The following is a 19,212-nucleotide window of genomic DNA, read 5'->3' as shown; positions in this document are numbered from 1 at the left end:
AGATTTTTAGTCTTCCCAACATTATGCCAAGTCCTTTCCCTGTCTGTGCCTCAGTTTCCTCATCTGTACAATGGGGGCTAATAAGAGAACAGAACTTTACAGGACTGTTGTGATAAGCTAATGAAACCAGGCATTCAAGTAAAGCACCAGGGAAGACCCAGCCGTGGTACCTACTCAGGCAGCAACAGCCATGACAGTGACTTCTGTGAGCACCCTTCTCCCCCAGTTCACCTGCCACATGACCTAATAGACAGCACTCTGCAGCTAACCTGCCTGGCCCTGAGTCCTGACTCGATCATGTCTCAGCTTGGGGATCATGGGCAAGTTACTCAACCCCTCGGTGCCTCAGTTTCCTGATCTGTAAAGGGAGTCCATACCCAAAGGGTTGTAAGATTAAATAAATAAATATACAAAAGCTTTTAGCACAATGCCTGGGACAAAACAAACATCCTATGTTTTCTCTTCTTTTCGTTACTGTGGCTATTCCCAGGGATTCCCTGATTGGGGGCAGGTTGAGGTGGGATCTAGGCAGGTTGGAACAGCCCAGTAGGGAATGTCTGAGCTGTTCAGGCCTGGAGGTCACCCCAAGGAGCCCCGTAATCAGCTGTAATCAGGCCAGTTCTGCTCCACCCCCACTGTCCCTGGGTATATCAGGGCTGGTCCAGACCCCAGGCTCTGTCTGGGCAAAGGAGGGCAGTGTCACCAGGCACCATGGGGAAGGCAGTGAGTGGGGCGCAGGGGTTGGGGGTTGGAAGGTGGGGTCAGGGATTCCAGTGGGATCTGAGACCTCCCTCCACCCTGTCCCCAGGAGAATTACGAGCTCTATTCGGTGGAGCTGGGTCCTGGTCCTGGTGGGGACATGGCGGCCAAGATGAAAAAGAAGAAGGCAGGTGGTGGGGGAGACAAGAAGAAGGAGAAGCTGGAGAACATGAAGAAGGAGATGGAGATCGTGAGCATCACGGGCCCGGGCTGGGGCGGGGGCTGGGACCCGGCACTAAGCAGTGGGTGGGGGTGGGGCCGGTGGGAGCCCAGAGCAAGTGTCCTGCCCCCACCCATGCAGAATGACCACCAGCTGTCAGTGGCAGAGCTGGAGCAGAAATACCAGACCAGCGCCACCAAGGTGAGCTGGGGCCGGGGCGGTGGGTGTAGAGAGGGGAGGTGGGGAAGGAGAGAGGGAGAGAAGCAGATGAAAAGAGACAGAAAGACAGAGAGAGGCAGAGGGAGGTAAGGGAGAAAGAAACAAAGGGGAAGGAAGAGGAAAAACAAAGGAGGGAGGGCGGGAGGAATCAGAATTGAGAGACAAAAACAGAAATGAAGAGGAGCAGACAGATGGAAAGGGAGGCAGGGACAGAGGGGCTGTCCTCCGTGAGAGGAAAGTCCTCCAGCCCCTGCCCTGACACCACCCCTTTGGTCCCCAGGGCCTGTCTGCAAGCCTGGCAGCTGAGCTGCTGCTGCGGGATGGGCCCAATGCACTGCGGCCTCCACGGGGTACCCCCGAGTATGTCAAGTTTGCGCGGCAGCTGGCGGGTGGTCTGCAATGCCTCATGTGGGTGGCTGCTGCCATCTGCCTCATTGCCTTTGCCATCCAGGCCAGTGAGGGTGACCTCACCACCGATGACAATGTGAGTGGCAGACATGGGAAGAGGGAACTGGCGGACAGAGAACATTAAGCATGGGACTCAGGACAAAAGGGACATAGCATGGGGGATCTAGAGACATAGAAACTCAGTCCCAAGATATGTGTCATGGAGGACGCTGGGATATGGGAAAGACCCAAGGACACAGGGAGCACAGGGGCGTTGAGGATACATCTCGAATATGGGGGACATAGGTGGAGATACAGAGACTTGGAAATATAGTATATAAGGTATGGGATTGGGAAACAGAGGACATGAGGACACAGGACAGACCAAGGACACAGAGGACATTGGAACTCAGACACTGGATACCAGGGCATAGGAAACAAGGCCACAGGACTCAGGACACAACACATAGATATAAGACATTAGATAAACAAGCACGGAAAGAGGAGGTGGAGATGAGGAAAGGGACATTGGAAACATGACCCGGTCAGAACAAGGGACATGGGAACTCAGGGACATGTGATATTGAACAGGGGCGTTATGAATCAGAACATGTGACCCAGTATGGGGACTCAGAGGTACAGGGACATGGGGAGACACTGGACACAGGGACTAGGAATTTGGAACACGGAGACACTGATGGTGGAGGACCCAGAACGTGAAGCATGAGGTCTGCAGCCCACAGCAGGGAAATGGAGACACAAGAGCACAGCAACTAGTGGGCAAAGAGGACACAGAGCATGGCACAGGTTGTGGAAAACACAGAACATGAAACATGAGCACAGGGGACACAGGCCCTGAGAACACAAGGACATGTAGGACAGAGGACGTGGGGAACACATGACTTGGGGGCCACAGGAAAAGGGAGCACATAAGACCAAAGTACACCAGCCCGGGCCCGCCAAACAACAATGACTGATGCAACCAAAAAATAGCCAGGCGTTGTGGCGGGTGCCTGTGGTCCCAGCTACTTGGGAGGAGGAGGCAGGAGACTCGCTTGAGCCCAGGAGTTGGAGGTTGCTGTGAGCTGTGATGCCACAGCACTCTACCCAGGGGGACAGCTTGAGGCTCTGTCTTAAAAAAAAAAAAAGACCAAAGTACATTGTGACAAGGGGCACAAGACACAGGAGACTGAGGAGTCAGGAGCTAGAGGATAGGGGCTATATTCAGGGACCCAAAACACTGTGAATACATGACAGGTGAATGTAGGTTATAAAGAACACGGGCACAGGAGCCACAGAGCCAGGAGGCTTCCCGGTGGATGTGGAAAGCCACAGAGGTGACCCCAATAACACCAGGGGACCAGGAAGCAGACAGGTGGTCTCAGATAGGCAGCTTCCAGCCCCTTCACATAACCCCAGCCTCCCTTTCCCCAAGCTTTACCTGGCACTGGCCCTCATCGCTGTGGTTGTGGTTACCGGCTGCTTCGGCTACTATCAGGAGTTCAAGAGCACCAACATCATTGCCAGCTTCAAGAACCTCGTGCCCCAGGTGGGTTTCCAGCCCGCAGCCCCTGCAGATTCCAGAGACCCAAACCCACTCAGGCAGGCTCCTCCCATCAGTTCCCACCTGGCCTTCATCTGTGGGTTCCATCTCTTCCCAAAGGTCCCCAACTCTCCCTACCTGTCACCTCCCCACGTCCCCATTACACTCAGCACCTCAACTCCAGTGCTTCCACCCCACAGCAAGCAACTGTGATCCGAGATGGGGACAAGTTCCAGATCAATGCAGATCAGCTCGTGGTGGGCGACCTGGTGGAGATGAAAGGTGGGGACCGTGTGCCGGCCGACATCCGTATCCTGGCTGCCCAGGGCTGCAAAGTGGACAACTCCTCGCTGACAGGAGAGTCTGAGCCACAGACCCGCTCGCCCGAGTGTACACATGAGAGCCCACTGGAGACCCGCAACATCGCCTTCTTCTCCACCATGTGCCTTGAGGGTCAGTGAAGCCCCTGCCTGCCTGCCCCCGTAACCACACTTCCCATGGCCACCTCCACTGGCCCCACCTCTGCTACGTTCTGGGACACAGCACCTCCCCCCTTCTGACCACCACCTCTCCAGGGTGCCTGCCTCTCTGGCCCCCACTATTGCTACCCACTTCCCAGGTCAACTACCCCCATTGTCTGGTGTGACTTCCCCTCCTCAAGTTCTTGCTGCTGTCGCACACCCTCACTGCTGCCCACCCAGCCCTGAGTCATCATCTTGGCCCCACTGCAGGCACAGCACAGGGCCTGGTGGTGAATACGGGTGATCGCACCATCATTGGGCGCATCGCGTCATTGGCATCGGGAGTGGAAAATGAGAAGACGCCCATTGCCATTGAGATTGAACATTTTGTGGACATCATCGCAGGCCTGGCCATCCTCTTTGGTGCCACATTTTTTGTGGTGGCCATGTGCATTGGCTACACCTTCCTGCGGGCCATGGTCTTCTTCATGGCCATTGTGGTGGCCTATGTGCCTGAGGGGCTACTGGCCACTGTCACAGTGAGTGGGGGCAGGTGGGGGTGCAGGGAGCTGAGAGCCCTGTCCATCTGTTTGCTCACTCACCCAGACTTCCACCCATTGTCTCCCTACCTGCCCATTTACCCCCTCCTCTCCCCATCCACCACTTACCTTCCCATCCATCCACCCATCCATTCAGGATCCACCAACACTACTCTGGGCCATGCCCATGTCACACACTGGGGGTTCAGAGATGGAGAGGCAGGGACCTTGGATCCTTGGCTGGAGGAGGCTGAGGTCTACTGTGGGCAGCTAGCCCTTAACCAGGCATTCAACAGCCAGCAACTGGCCCAAGACTGGCTCCAGAGGTGACTCAGGGAATGTTTCTTTCTTTCTTTTTTTTTTTTTAGAGACAGAGTGTCACTTTGTCACCCTCGGTAGAGTGCCATGGTGTCACAGATCACCCCAAACTCCAGTTCTTGGGTTTAGATTCTCGTCTCAGCCTCCCAAGTAGCTGCAACTACAGGTGCCCACCACAACACCTGGCTATTTTTCGTTGTAGTTTGGCTGGGGCCGGGTTGGGGCTGGGTTCGAACCCACCACCCTCCGTATATGTGGCTGGCGCCCTACTCACTGAGCCACAGATGCTGCCCAGAATGTTCGTTTTCATTTCAATTATGCTAAGAGAACTTACAGAACCTCTGGGACAGCACAAAGAGGGGGCTGGCTGCATGTATCTGGGCAGATAGGAAGATAGGAGAAGGTGTCCCAAGTAGAAAGTTCAGGCTGAACACAAGCTTGGAGGCAAGAAAAAGCCTGTGTTGTTATCGTTTTGTTTGTTTTGATTTTTTGCAGGAGAATGTGGCATATGCAGCACTATGGCTGGGGTAAAGGATTCCCCAGTGCTGTGAGAGGAGGGCAGTGGGACAGGAAGCAAGGACTGGTCCCCAGCCTGCATTTCTCACCCTTCCCAGGTCTGCCTGTCCTTGACAGCCAAGCGGCTGGCCAGTAAGAATTGTGTCGTCAAGAACCTGGAAGCAGTGGAGACCCTGGGCTCTACCTCGGTGATCTGCTCAGACAAGACAGGGACCCTCACTCAGAACCGCATGACTGTGTCCCATCTATGGTTTGACAACCACATTCATTCGGCTGACACTACGGAGGACCAGTCAGGTGTGGGGCTGGGAGGGGACAGGCCGGGTCTGGTAGGCGGTGGAGACGTGAAGGGAGCCTGAGGAAGGCCTTGCACTAGTGGGGACTGGGCGGTTCTGGGAGGGAGCTTAGCTCCAGGTCTGTGAAGTTCCCTCGTGGCCCCAGCCTGGACGCTTGGGCTCCAGGGCAGACGTTTGACCAGTCCTCGGAGACGTGGCGGGCGCTGTGCCGCGTGCTCACCCTGTGCAACCGTGCCGCCTTCAAGTCCGGCCAGGACGCAGTGCCGGTGCCCAAGGTGAGAGCCTGGGGTACTCCAGAAGATCCTGGAAACCTCCTGCAGCCGGGTTCGCCCTTGACACCTGTCCCCGCTCCCAGCGCATAGTGATCGGAGACGCATCCGAGACGGCGCTGCTCAAGTTCTCGGAGCTGACTCTGGGCAATGCCATGGGCTACCGCGACCGCTTTCCCAAAGTCTGCGAGATCCCCTTCAACTCCACCAACAAATTCCAGGTGTGCAGCCGGCAGCTGCCAGCCTCACCCACGGAAGAACTCGGTCCCCACCACAGGCCCCACCCACATTCGGGGCGAGCCCAAGGTGGTGCGATCCCCCTTCTTGCTCCCCAAGCCCCACTCCACCTATGGTCAGGTCACGCCCACATCCAAGCCCCACCCACAGCCCTGCACGGCCCAGCTCTCCGCAGGCTTTCGGTCGTAAGTCCCTGAGTGCGGAGTAGCACGCTAAACGAACCCCGCCTCCAGCCCAACACCGCGGTCCCTGCGCACGGGACCCTAACTGCTCGCCTGGCCCCATCCTAACCCTTAGCCACTACCAAAGACCTGTCCAGCACACCAGCCGGCTCTTTCACCCCTACCTTTCCCTCCCCGGTGCCCCATCCCTCCCTATACCCCGCCTCTCCCTCTGTGGTCCCGCCCACAGCTGTCCATCCACACGCTGGAAGACCCCAGGGACCCGCGACACCTGCTAGTGATGAAGGGCGCCCCCGAGCGCGTGCTGGAGCGCTGCAGCTCCATCCTCATCAAGGGCCAGGAGCTGCCGCTGGACGAGCAGTGGCGCGAGGCCTTCCAGACTGCCTACCTCAGCCTGGGAGGCCTGGGCGAACGTGTGCTCGGTGAGGTCCCCTGGACCGGGGAGGAGATAAATCAGTGTGCGAGGAGAACACAGACCCTGCCCAGACTTCCCGGCTGACAGCCGATCTACCCCAGTCCACACATTCACCCTTGACTCCTGACTCCTCAATTCCTACTTCAAGTCCCTTCCCACTTGTCCTTACCTGGACCTTTCCCATTCTGACCCGACCTGTGGTCCTTTAACTTGTCCAGTGCTTGCCCCAACTGATGATCTGCCCTTTCTGTGACCTCCACTTTTCAGTGTCCTTGCGACCCTTTGACCTTTCCCACTTCCTGCGTCAACTCAAGTTTCCCCAATTCTTTTTTTTTTTTTTTGAGACAGAGTCTCACTATGTCGCCCTTGGTAGAGTGCTGTGGTGTCACAGCTCACAGCAACCTCAAACTCTTGGCCTTAAGTGATTCTCTTGCCTCTGCCTCCCTAGTAGCTGGGACCACAGGCACCTGCCACAACACTGTATTTTTTGGTTGTAGTTGTTGTTGTTTGACAGGCCTGGTCTGGATTCAAACCCTCCAGCTCCCATGTATGTGGCTGGCGCCCTAGCTACCAAGCTACAGGCACCAAGCCAGTTTCCCCAATTCTTTTTTTTTTTTAGAGGTAGAATCTCACTTTGTCACTCTCAGTAAGTGCTGTGGCAGCATAGCTCACAGCAACCTCTAGCTCTTGGGCTTAGGTGATTCTGTTGCCTCAGCCTCCATAGTAGCTGGGACTACAGGCGCCTGTCACAACACCTGGCTATTTTTTTTTTTTGGTTGCAGTTTGGCAGGGGCCAGGTTTGAACCCACCACCCTCAGTACACAGGGCCAGCACCCTACTCACTGAGCCACAGGTGCCGCCTGTTTCCCCAATTCTTATCCTGACCTCTGACCACCTTGCCTCCAATTTTTGTCCTGACCCATAAATTTCCCTAACCCCTGTCTTGACCCTGGAAAGCAGATCTGTGGTCCAATCCTGGATCTTTCACTTTACGTGCTATGTGACCCGCTATGTGACTTCCTCCACCAAGAAATGTCCCCTTTCTAAGCCTCAGTTTCCTCATTTGTAAGACAGATTGGAGCCTCATGGGGCGTTTGTGAGGATGGAGTCAGATAATGTGGATGAATGGTTCAGAGCAGGGTCAGGCATGCATAGGTGCTTGGTGCAAAGGGCCTGGTTATTTTCATTTCCAGGCTCTGCTAGGGGAGGGAGGGTCTGCCGGGATTCTTCTCCGACTTCCTTATTTCTGGTCAGGCTTCTGCCAGCTCTACCTGAATGAGAAGGACTACCCACCTGGCTATGCTTTCGACGTGGAAGCCATGAATTTTCCATCTAGTGGGCTCTGTTTTGCGGGACTTGTGTCAATGATTGACCCACCCCGGGCCACCGTCCCTGATGCTGTGCTCAAGTGCCGCACAGCAGGCATTCGGGTATGCCACCTGGGAGAGCACTAGCCAGGGGTGAGGGCAGAGGAAAGGTCTGGGGGCTGAGGATCCTTGTGATAGAAACTCACCTGAAACTGGCTTGAACCAAAATATATTGGTTCATGATACTAAACAGTTCTGGGGAATGAAGCTTCATTTCATCGAGGAGCTCAGTGTCATTAGGAATTTGCCTTTCTCAGGGTCTCAGCTCTGCTTCTCTCTCTACTTGCTTTATTCTCAAGCAGTCTGTCCATCTGGGTGGGCAGGGATGACACATGTCTGCCCCAGCAGCTCTCACGGCTCCCCCGTCTAGCCACCCCACAGAAAGAGAGTATCTCTTTTGTAGTAGCACCGGACTGGGTCCCATGTTCATCCCCAAACCAGTTGCTGTGGCTGGGGGACGAGATACCTCGATTGGCCAGATCTGGGCTTACTTGCCCAGGGACTTTCCTTCAACCAACGGCCTTGGGCAGAAAGGTGGTTCCTCAAAGACAAAACAAGGGCGGGGAGCTCATGCTGAGCAAGTGATGCCCCAGCCTTTCCTGTGGTCTCTGAGGCCCTGTGAAATCTGGGCCTTGTTACCTTTCTCTGCTTGTTCTTAGCCCACTACCCTTTGTTCAGGCCTGTTTGGTCATTCGGTCCTCCCTGCTGTTCCAAACATTTCAGGCTTGTTCTCATCTCAGAGCTTTTGCACAGGCTGTTCCCTCTTCCAGAACACCTTTTCCCCAGATGTCCATGTGGCCAACTCCTTCACACTTTCAGGTCTCTGTTCAAATGTCACCTTCTCAATGAGGCCTTCTCTGGGCACACTTGAAATCAAGCCACCACTTCCTCCACGGAGCTTACTATTTTTCTCCTCCTTTTAATGTGCATTATAATTCATTTCTTTATTTTGTCTCCCTACTAGAATGTCAGCTCCATAAAGACAGGAATCTTTGTTTTGTCCCAGCTGCATCCCAGGCATATAGCTGGTGATCACACTTGGTTAAATAAGTGAACAAGTTTATTAGCAGACATGTAACAGGGAGGACAGGGTATTAGGCTGAACAGAAGAGGTCAAGGGTCTGCTGGTTCCCCCCACAGGTGATCATGGTGACGGGTGACCACCCCATCACAGCCAAGGCCATTGCAGCCAGTGTGGGCATCATCTCAGAAGGCAGCGAAACAGTGGAGGACATTGCTGCCCGCCTCCGCGTGCCCGTGGAGCAGGTTAATCGGAAGTAAGCTCCCCTCAGCCCTTCCCAGGGTTCTCCCCACACCTTGCACAGACTGAGGTCACAGTGAGGTCCTCCCACCTCCCTCACCAGGGATGCCCGTGCCTGTGTGATCAATGGTATGCAGCTGAAGGACATGGACCCATCAGAGCTGGTTGAGGCACTGCGCACCCACCCTGAGATGGTGTTTGCTCGCACCAGTCCCCAGCAGAAACTGGTCATTGTGGAGAGCTGCCAGCGACTGGTGAGACCCTGTTGATGAAGGGGGACAGATGTGCTGGGCTGGCCTCTTACTCAATGTCCACCCGCCTGTCTCCACTGCCTGCAGGGTGCAATTGTGGCTGTCACAGGGGATGGTGTGAATGACTCCCCAGCCCTGAAGAAGGCAGACATTGGAGTAGCCATGGGCATTGCTGGCTCAGATGCTGCCAAAAATGCAGCCGACATGATCCTGCTGGATGACAACTTCGCCTCCATTGTGACAGGAGTGGAGCAGGGTCTGGGCCAGGCCAGGGAAGGGGCAGGCAGTGTGGGCATAGGAGGATATGGGCTGTGAGGCTAAGGTGCCCGCTGTATCCTCACAGGCCGACTCATCTTTGACAACCTGAAGAAGTCCATTGCCTACACACTGACCAAGAACATCCCTGAACTGACACCCTACCTCATTTACATCACTGTCAGTGTGCCCCTGCCACTCGGCTGCATCACCATCCTCTTCATAGAGCTCTGCACGGACATCGTGAGTCCCCAGCCCCAGAGCCCCACCCACATGCCCACCGACTGACAGGCTGGGTAGAGGCTGCCACAGACATTCCTGGGCATAGAGTGACACAGACAAGACATATATGTACAAAAGCCAGCCAGAAGTGGGCACACAGGTGGGCAGGCAGGTAGACACAGACAGACCTACAGACAGGCACACTCAGGAGATGCTCAGGTGCTGTCATAGACAGCCCTGAACAGACATGGGCAAATAAGCACCCTCCGATAGACTCCAAGGTGGACAGACAGGGAAGAGCCACAGATACAGCTATGAATTCAGCCAAATGTGTGGCTGTGGTGACAGATTTATTCAACAACACTTACATAGCACTTACTCTGGGGCAGGCACACGTTAATTTACTTAACTTTATCCTCACACCTGTGATAAGGGTTTTACTATTATCAATCCCATTTTACTGATGGGCTCGCTGAGCACAGGCAGGTTGAGTGGCTTGCCTAAAGTCATGCGGCAAATAAGTGGCATGGCTCTGATTTGGCCCAGGCAGTGAGGTGTCCCAGAGCCTCTGCTTTCAATCAGCATGCTCTGCTGTCACTCTGTAGTCACAAACAGAGGGGGGCTGACATGGGGAACCAGAGAGAGACAGACACAGAGACAGAGACAAAGAGACAGAGACATAGAGAAAGAGACTGGAGACAGAGACAAAGAAACAAAGTAAGGGAGAGAGGGGGAAAGAGAGAAAGAAATAGACTAAGACCAGAGTGCCCCAGAGACCATGGTGTAAAAATACAGAGACAGAGAAGGAGGAGGAGGGAGGCAGGGAGAGAGACTGAGCCAGCGAGCAAGTGAGCGAACACATGATAGTGGAGGTAAAAGCAGACATTCTTATGATGATGGACACCGGGATGCATGTGGCCCAGACTTGCCAACCCTCTGACAGGGGAGAGCTGGACCCAGACTGTCCTGGCAGGTATGGCTGTGTGGTCACTGTAGGTCCTTCTTCCTCACCTCAGTCCTTTCCTTGCCTGTAAATGGGGGGAAAGGGGATCCAGAATGTAGGGAACAGGGGCCCAGGCAAACCCTCATTCCTGGTTCCTTCCGTTTCTGGTCAGTTTCCATCTGTGTCCCTGGCATATGAGAAGGCTGAGAGTGACATCATGCATCTGCGTCCACGGAATCCGAAGCGTGATAGATTGGTCAACGAGCCCCTGGCTGCCTACTCCTACTTCCAGATAGGTGAGTTCCCCCAGGGCCGGGGAGACTGGTTGCTGGGGGGTTTTCAGGGGGTCTGCTCATCTGCCTTGGGCTCTGGCTGGCTCTAGATCTGTGTCTGCATTTGATCTTGTGTCTGTTTTGTTTTCTGTGTCCCTCTCTATGATGGTCTCTCTGGTCTCTGTATCCCTGCTTTGTCTCTGGCCTTGTTCTCCATGACCCTGTCTCTAGGTCATTGCCTATTTTCATCCTTTTGGAAGTGTGTCTGTTCTCTTCTTCTGTATCTGGACCCATCTCTGACTTTGTGTCTCTATCTCCCTATGTGCCTGTCCCTCCCTGTGTCTCCTTGCCTCTCCCCAGGTGCCATCCAGTCATTTGCTGGCTTCACTGATTACTTCACTGCCATGGCCCAGGAGGGCTGGTTCCCACTGCTGTGTGTGGGGCTGCGGCCACAGTGGGAGGACCACCACCTACAAGATCTGCAGGACAGCTATGGCCAGGAGTGGGTGAGCCTCTGCCCCACCCTGTGCCATCCATGGCTCCCTCTTTCCCAGTGCCACCTATCTCATATGACCTACTCATTCTTCCACATGTGAGTTCAGCCAAAGTACCCCAGACACTCAGACTCTCTGCCAATTGTGTGAAAGGGTCTTTCCCACCGCTGTCTCTAGCTCTAAACTCTGGCTTCTGATGATCACAGCTGCAGACAGGTTCTTTCCTTGCTCTGACAGGACACATCATCTCAGGTGTGGAACCAGCCCTTACTCTGTTATTTTCCATGTCACTCACACAGAATGTTACACATGTGCCCATTTTCATGGAGGTTTGGGGCACAGTGAGGCTAGCTCCGGCAGATGTGTTGGTTTGCCCTGTAGTTATAGACCAGGATATTCATCTTAAATCTTTACCATCATGGTTAAGAATATAGACCTTATAGCCAGACTACCTGGATTTGTGGTATGGTGCTGTGTGGCCTGGGGCAAGTTGCTGTGCCTCTCTTGTTTCCTCACCTGCTAAGTGGGAAGAATATAAATGGCTACGTAGGTAGTTTTTATAGCTTGTTCCTAGACCAGCAGCATCAATCACCTGAGAACTTGTTTGAAATGCAAGTTCCCAAGCCCTATCCTAGATCTCTGGCATTAGAAAGTTTGGAGGGAGGCCTGGAAGTCTGTTTTAACCAGCCCTTGCTGGGATCCTGATGCATACTAAAGTTTGAGCATCACTGATTACCTCATAGTGTTCTTGGAAGAATTCCATCTGGTTCCCAAATAACACGGGTGAACCATTTTATACCAGGAGCATACCTAGTACTCCCTACACGGCTGGTATTAAAATTAATAGTGAAGAAATGGGCTGCAGAGTGCCTGCCCCCTCATTTTTGCCATCTGCCTGGTCCCTGGAGTCATTGACCTATGCAAATCCTACCCAAGATTCCAACTCCCTTTTCCAGGTCCTTCTTTTGGGTGCCCAGGAAATCTACACCCCTCCTTTTGTTATGAAAGTAGTCTGTCCTGGCCTACGGTTTGCTCAGGCACTGTCAGCCAAGCACTGCTAGGCTGAGGTTTCCGGGTCTCACACTCTGGGGTCCCACAAACCTGGCAGATCCTGTCTCCTCTCCTCCATACCTCAGCCTCTGATGCAAGAGAAAGAGCATTTAGGGGGTCATGGCCAGCCGGCTGCAGAGGCTCTCTGTCTAGACTCAGGCTGCTTTTGTTCCCTCCTGGCTGCAGACATTTGGGCAGCGCCTGTACCAGCAGTACACCTGCTACACTGTGTTCTTCATCAGCATCGAGATGTGCCAGATCGCTGACGTCCTCATCCGCAAGACGCGCCGCCTCTCTGCCTTCCAGCAGGGCTTCTTCAGGTGTCCTTAGCCCAGTCCTGCTCCACCCTGCCCTCCAACCCCTGGTCCCAGTACTACAACCACCAAATGCCAGTGTCCAATATACTGGTTCCAAATGCTTACATGTGGCACCTTTCCTTTCCCTCCCATCCCCTCCCTCCCTCCTTCTTTCCATAGAGTCTTACTCTGTAGCTCTGGGTAGAGTGCCACAGCATCATAGCTCACAGCAACCTCAGTCGCTTGGGCTCAAGCGATCCTCTTGCCTCATCCTCCCGAGTAGCTGGGACTACAGGTGCCCACCACAATGCCCAGCTAGTTTTTTTCTATTTTTGGTAGAGAAGGGGTCTTGCTTTTTCTCAGACTGGTCTCAAACTTCTGAGCTCAAGTGATCTTCCCACTTTAACTTCCCACCGTGCCTGGCCTCTGAACATTTTCTTATATTCAACAGCTCCCACCACATGCCTCTCATTGGCTCCTGCATATTTCACTAACTAATGGGGTGATGCTGACAGGGCCACCACCCACTGTTGGAGAGGCCCAGGCCACTCCAGGGTTAGTTGTTTAGAACATCTTGCTGATGACACCTGGCCTAATACCCCGATTTCCATCTGGTCTCCAACTTTTGATGGCCTTATCTTCATCCCAAGCCTGCCAATCTGAGCCTGTCCCATCCTTTCCCACCCCCAGGAATAAGATCCTGGTGATTGCCATCGTGTTCCAGGTCTGCATCGGCTGCTTCCTATGCTACTGCCCTGGAATGCCCAACATCTTCAACTTCATGCCTATTCGGTGAGGGGTTGTGAGGTGCGAGCACAGGGGTGGGGGTATGGGACACTGACTGGGGAATAGCCTTCACCTTGCCATCTCACTTGTGCCTTCAGGTTCCAGTGGTGGCTGGTCCCCATGCCCTTTGGCCTCCTCATCTTCGTCTATGATGAGATCCGGAAACTTGGAGTTCGCTGTTGCCCAGGGAGTGAGTGTGGAGACTGACTGGGGGTGGAGGGCTGAAACATTTTCAGAGCAGCTGCAGTAAACTTTGATCCTCAACACTTGACCTCCAAGCCCTTGACCCTCCATATCAAACTGCCACTGAATTCCCCCTGCTCCAGCACTGAGTCTCCTTCCTCTCTCGTCCAGGCTGGTGGGACCAGGAACTCTACTACTAGAGGAATGGCTGCCTTCTACCATCTCTGCATCCACCACAGCCAGGTGGGGGCGTGGCTCATGGGACCCTCTGGACAGCAACCGAAACATACGCACCATCAAGAATTCTAGCCCCACTTGTGTCCACATCTTTAGCCCATGGCATCCCAGCCTTGCAGGGACCCATTTCTCTTCCCTATCCCCAAGGTCTCTACTATCTTGGAGAAGTAGTCCCTGGACACAGTCCTCTGAGCTGGCCTTGACAAACCCCATCTGAAGTGCTAGGGCTTTAATATAGGGAGCAGCAGCTCCTGGTAGTGTGTCTGTCCTTAGAGGACACCAACCCAGGCAAAAGGCTGCCTGGAGGTTCTTCACTAAAAAACACCCTTGTGTTCTGCACAATAGTAATAAAGCCGGCTCACACTGACTGTGCCTTTATTTGGTGTCAAGCCCTATCTTAAGCGGTTCTCATTAGCACCTTTGATCCTGCAGGATCTCCTACAAGCCCACAAAATAGGGGCTGTTTGTCCAGGGCTTGTCTCTAGGATAGAACACAGCCTGGCATATAGTAGGTACTCAATAAACCTTCCTTGGAGAAATGATTCCCATTTCCTGGTCTAGGATTACAGCACTTATAGGCAAGCTGTAATGTGACCACAGTTGCCCTCTAGTGTGAGTGCCTTTACCTGCTCTTCTACACAGACTGCCACCTCTGGACTTTGTTCTCAGCACCCCTTCGCCTTCCTGCAGGCTGTGTGACACAAGAGGGTTCAAGTCTCTTTCACATCAAGTGTCCCCTATCCACACCCTTCATAGGTGTCGCCACTGACTCTACTTGTTCACTTCTTTGTCCCGGCAATGGTCAGTCTCTGACCAACTCCTGGAGGTCCCTTATGCATTCCCCGTCACCTGAAAAGTTAATCCCTTCAACTACCAAAACTCCCCTGCCCTCCCAACCTCTAGCCTCTCCTTCTCCCCCGACCCTTTTTATTTTCAGCATCAGAGGTACAACACTGGATCTCTTCTCCATTCTGGAGTTTCTCTGGTTGGGTCCTGGGCTTCTCCTTCCTCTTCACCAAAGCTCCTTAAGCCCCTGATGGCTTCACTTTTCTCTGCAGTGGTGCTCCCATCTGTCTTCAGCCTCCCCCAGTGGATCTAAGGCAGAGGGTTCTCAACTTGTGGATTGCGACCCCTTTGTAACAATGAAAATACATCCTGCATATCAGATATTTACAATTCATAACAGTAGCAAAATTACAGTTATGGAGTAGCAACGGAAATAATTTTATGGTTGGGGGTCACCACAACATGAGGAACTGTATTAAAGGGTCGTGGCATTAGGAAGGTTGAGAACCACTGTTCTAGGGTGACTCCTACTGGTCTCTGCATTACTCCCTCAAACCCGCTCCCCTCCACAGTCCTCTGTGTGCTTTCCCCTCCCTAGGAAACAGTAAGCCCAAATTTGTTAGCTGGACTTCTTTGCTTCTTCCTTGTCATCTCCCCATTGCACCCCCTGTTGATTAAAAAATACACTGACCACTGATCCCCAGTGCCTCTCTTTGGCTTCTGGCCACTGTTCCTAACCCAGCTAGCTCTGCTCTGGTCTCCTGGCCTCATGCCTCTCTTCCATACAATGGTCATGGAGGGCTTCCTAGAGACAGGTCTGGCTTCTTTCCTCTGCCTAGAACTCTCCAGGTTCCTTTCTACCCCCAGTTAACTCCCCAGCCAGCTTTCAGAGCCTTCTGTGATCTGGCCCCTGACAGCTCCTGCAGTTGCACAAGCCTCCCTGAATTGCTGCCAACCAGTTATGTTCCCTGGAAAAGCCAGGCCCTCTCTATGACTGCAAGACCCTTATACCTGCCTTCATCCTTCCTTTTCTCTGCCCCACTAGCTCATTCTTCAGGTTTCAGTTCACATATACTTGCCTCAGAGGAGCCCACACTGCCTCTAGGTCAGGACTTCTCTGGGCGCTTATAACCTGTGTTTTCCCATTGCAACACTGATTGCTACAGTCTGACTTATCCCACCCCACCACTGCCCAGGCTTCATCAGCACAGTCCTGATCACTCTGGCCTGTGCTCCTCCTATCTGGGCCTTAAACACTCTAGTTTCTCCCCCTGAGCACCACCAAATTGGAATTATTTCAGGCAGCTGGTCATTTCTGCAACTTGCACTTGTCCAAATATGTGTAAATGGATAAGCAGGACACAGGGTGGGAAGGTGGGAGAAAATGACCCCTTTACCTATCTACCCAGATGGGCTGGGGGAGCACCCCCTCTACTTCCTTTCCACATCAAAGTCAAGGTAATCAATCACTCCCCAACCCCAAGAGACCTGTGGACCCTGCCTTTACTCAGGGTGATGAGGAAGGGTGGGGCTAGATGGTGGCTCCCTAATCTGAGGGTAAATGCTCCTTCTGAAAACTTGATGACTGTCATAGCAAAGCAGAACAGAGCTGTCCTTGGTATTTTCCTAGGCCCAAAAATTAAGTAACATCATGCAAGATCTCAACAGCCTGGTATAGGAAGAAGGGGCATCTTTGTGGGGGATCTCACTGGGGAACACCAGGGTTAGAGAACATCTTCCTGAGTGGACAGGATTTACATCAAGGTGACACTTAAACATGACTTTCAAAGCCCTGCTTCAGACACATCCCCTTCAGGGAGAGGCAGGGAGAGTTGGCCTCACTGGACCAAGAAAGGGCTGAAGAGGGGTGGCATATAGGACAATATCCAGGACAATAGTGGGCTCAAGTGCTCTGTTTGGCTCTAGAAGTTTCTGTATTCCACTCTGAGAAGACACCCAGGATTTGATCTGAGGCCAAAGGAGTGAGTCAAAGTGCTAAGGAACTCAGAATCATAGGTCTGCCCCACGGCCCTGAATCTCCACAGTGGCCTTATGGCTTGAATGATCTTAAGAATTTGGCTAGGCAAACCATTCCAAGAAGCAACTCCAGAAAGGCCAAGGACAAACTAAAGATCAAGTGGTCAGACTGTCCACTGTGCAATGAGGACACACAAATGGTTAAGAGCAGGGGAGGATGATGAAGTAAGATGGGTTTCAGATAGATGCTCCTGGCTGCCACAGAGAGGATGGATCAAAGAGGGAGACTGAGGCCAGGAGCCTGGGAGGTAACCAGCCAGGGAAGAGCCCATGTAAGAGTGAGCTAGGTCAAGGCTGTGAGAAGAAGATTTCCTGCAAAAGTCTTTTCTTGGGTTCTAGCTTCCCTGCACCACTTGTTCCCTAAAGGGCCCTGGCCTTTGCTGCAGCTCAATTATCATTTGCTTCAAACCTTCAGTCTACCTTGTGAAAATAAGGAGCCTGAGAAATTGACCCAGAAACACAGGACAAGTTAGTGGACAGGCTAGCTTTCCAGCTACTCCACCTGGCTCCAAAACCAGAATGAGGGCATCTGGGACCCAGGAGGACAAGGTATTATGAAACAGTTCCCAAAGGAAAGAGAGATAGAGGCAGAAACAACTTTCCTAATAGTTTACTTCACTAAAACCTGGAGAAAACAGGGAAAAGGTATGTTTGGGACACCAAGTCTAGGTGTGTGCGTTGACAACGGCGACATACAGGGCCAAGGTGCTGAGGGCTAGCAGGCCTGTGACAACTGCTCGGGCCAGCAGTGCTGTCCAGCTGCCCAGTGAACATAGGTGGACAAAGGTCCTGTGGGGAAACATAACAATGAGGGAAGGGGAACAGACAAACCACCCCCACTTGGACCCAGCCTCAAACCCGGAGCCGCTTACTCCATGACAAAGGCCTTGTAGACACTAAGGAACATCAGCAGGAGGACGGCTGGACGGAAGGTATGGTACAAGTCATAGCGTGTTATCATCCAGACCTGGGCAGATGCAACGATGTAATGGACCTGGAGGGAGGCAGAAAGTTGCTCTGGGCCTGGGAGAGGAGTGTGGCCATTAGCAAAACAATGTGTGTGGCAGAGAAGGACTGCATACCAGACTGATGTTGGAGTCAATGCTCATCTGGATGTATTTCCAGTCAAACTCAATGCCCCGGGCTCCGACCCAGAGCGGGATGCAGCTGAGGAAAGCAAAGAGAGGAATTCTCCAGTACCCAGACTCTGAGCCCCCGCCCTCCAGTACCCAGTGGAACCCAGATGTCCTTTCTCAGGAGTCTGGGCTCCAGGTTGCACACACCGGGACATAATGAGCTCAGCGGTGGCCCAGCCTAGGGCAGCAACCATGATCTTGTACTCCCCCTTGCCAGCATTCCGAGACATGACAAGGTTTAGGCCTATCAGGTCCGCCACATCCACGCTGGCCTTCATGAACTCCTGTGGGTCAGGTTGAGGCGTAAGTAAGCACAGAGGCCAGGGGTCCCCTCTCCTGCACTCCCTTCACCTCCCTTGCTTCACTCACCCCAATGAAGTCATAGATGCCACCTTCCCAGGTGGGAAAGAAAGTGGCCAAGAACAGCATCTGAGAACAGAAAGCAGAAAGAGGTCACCTCAAGGATAGAAGATAAACCAGGTGTCTTTTGTCAGAAGTTAGTGTGTAGGTGAAGGGCAGGGCACTGAGGTTCTAGGGGCCCATCTGGGAGAGGGAGCAGCAGATGGTGGCAAGATTACAGGACAGGAGGAAATACACGGTAGGTGTCCTGATCCCTGAGTCAAGAGTTCTGTGGTGATCACAGGAAATCTGAGTCAGGTCTGGAAGTGCAGGACGGTAGTTAGCAGCACTGTGTGACAACCTGGGGGTTGATTATCACTCTTAATCATACCCAAAAAAACCTCTTAGTCAACCACAGGGCTGAAGTTTTCTCAGTTTCACTAAGTGCTATGCAAAAGTTGCTTCTAGGCCTCCACTCAGGTTCCACTCTTTCTAAAACTCCATCCTCTATACGTATTGTGGAGCCGTCCTTATGCGAAGTCCCGAGGGCGGTCCCACGGCAGGGGACATGCTCTGAGCGCGGGCCCTCGGGTCTGTAGAGACTAGGGGCCAGACACGTGGGGTCCAGAGGCCCTCACCTTGCACAGCTGCACAAAGAGGTAGGTGACTCCGGCCTGGACGCATTTCCAGAAGGCGTTGTACTCAGACCTGGAGAAGCGGGCAGTGAGGGGTCGGCCCGGGCCCCGCGCCCACTCCGCCCCGCGCCCTCCCCGCACTCACAGGCCGCTGCACTTGTACGTGATGAAGTAGGGGAAGTAGGCGAGGGCGAAGCAGTTCCCAAAGTGAAACAGGGTCATAATGCCGGCCGCCCGGTCCCGCCGGCGCGGGGGTCGCGAGGAAGCGTCTCCAGGTACCGGACTCTGCACAGCCCGCGCTCTCACCAGAGCCGGGGCCTGGCGCCCACCTGAGTGGCCAAGGCCCGCGCACTGCCTCCTG

General features: G+C 53.6%; 2 protein-coding genes across 3 annotated transcripts; one reads left to right on the top strand and one right to left on the bottom strand.

The window, feature by feature from the left end:
• The first annotated feature begins 706 nt into the window (after positions 1-706).
• On the top strand, positions 707-13,881 carry ATP4A (ATPase H+/K+ transporting alpha subunit). Its single transcript, XM_003796085.2, has 22 exons — positions 707-723; positions 809-949; positions 1,061-1,120; positions 1,419-1,622; positions 2,961-3,074; positions 3,269-3,521; positions 3,800-4,068; positions 5,001-5,199; positions 5,364-5,473; positions 5,554-5,688; positions 6,116-6,308; positions 7,556-7,731; positions 8,809-8,945; positions 9,033-9,183; positions 9,268-9,436; positions 9,524-9,678; positions 10,773-10,896; positions 11,233-11,378; positions 12,603-12,736; positions 13,403-13,504; positions 13,597-13,688; positions 13,853-13,881. The coding sequence occupies exons 1-22, from the start codon at positions 712-714 to the stop codon at positions 13,879-13,881; spliced, it is 3,105 nt and encodes a 1,034-aa protein (XP_003796133.1). The 5' UTR covers positions 707-711.
• A 3,454-nt stretch (positions 13,882-17,335) lies between these two features.
• On the bottom strand, positions 17,336-19,209 carry TMEM147 (transmembrane protein 147). 2 transcript variants are annotated; one of them, XM_003796106.3, is made up of 7 exons: positions 18,997-19,209; positions 18,855-18,924; positions 18,247-18,306; positions 18,025-18,161; positions 17,824-17,908; positions 17,614-17,735; positions 17,336-17,530 (listed from the first exon to the last, which is right to left on the bottom strand). In XM_003796106.3, the coding sequence occupies exons 1-7, from the start codon at positions 19,071-19,073 to the stop codon at positions 17,407-17,409; spliced, it is 675 nt and encodes a 224-aa protein (XP_003796154.1). In that variant the 5' UTR covers positions 19,074-19,209; the 3' UTR covers positions 17,336-17,406. The 2 variants fall into 2 exon arrangements, with proteins under 2 accessions (XP_003796154.1, XP_012664639.1); XM_012809185.2 differs by lacking the exons at positions 18,855-18,924; positions 18,997-19,209 and adding an exon at positions 18,473-18,496.
• Between the last annotated feature and the right edge of the window lie 3 nt (positions 19,210-19,212).

The sequence above is a fragment of the Otolemur garnettii genome, unplaced genomic scaffold (genome assembly GCF_000181295.1).
Source record: "Otolemur garnettii isolate 467f Iridium unplaced genomic scaffold, OtoGar3 scaffold00100, whole genome shotgun sequence".
Lineage (NCBI taxonomy): Eukaryota > Metazoa > Chordata > Mammalia > Primates > Galagidae > Otolemur > Otolemur garnettii.
Note: the sequence above shows the minus strand (reverse complement) of the source record. Positions and strands in the feature narration are given on the sequence as shown.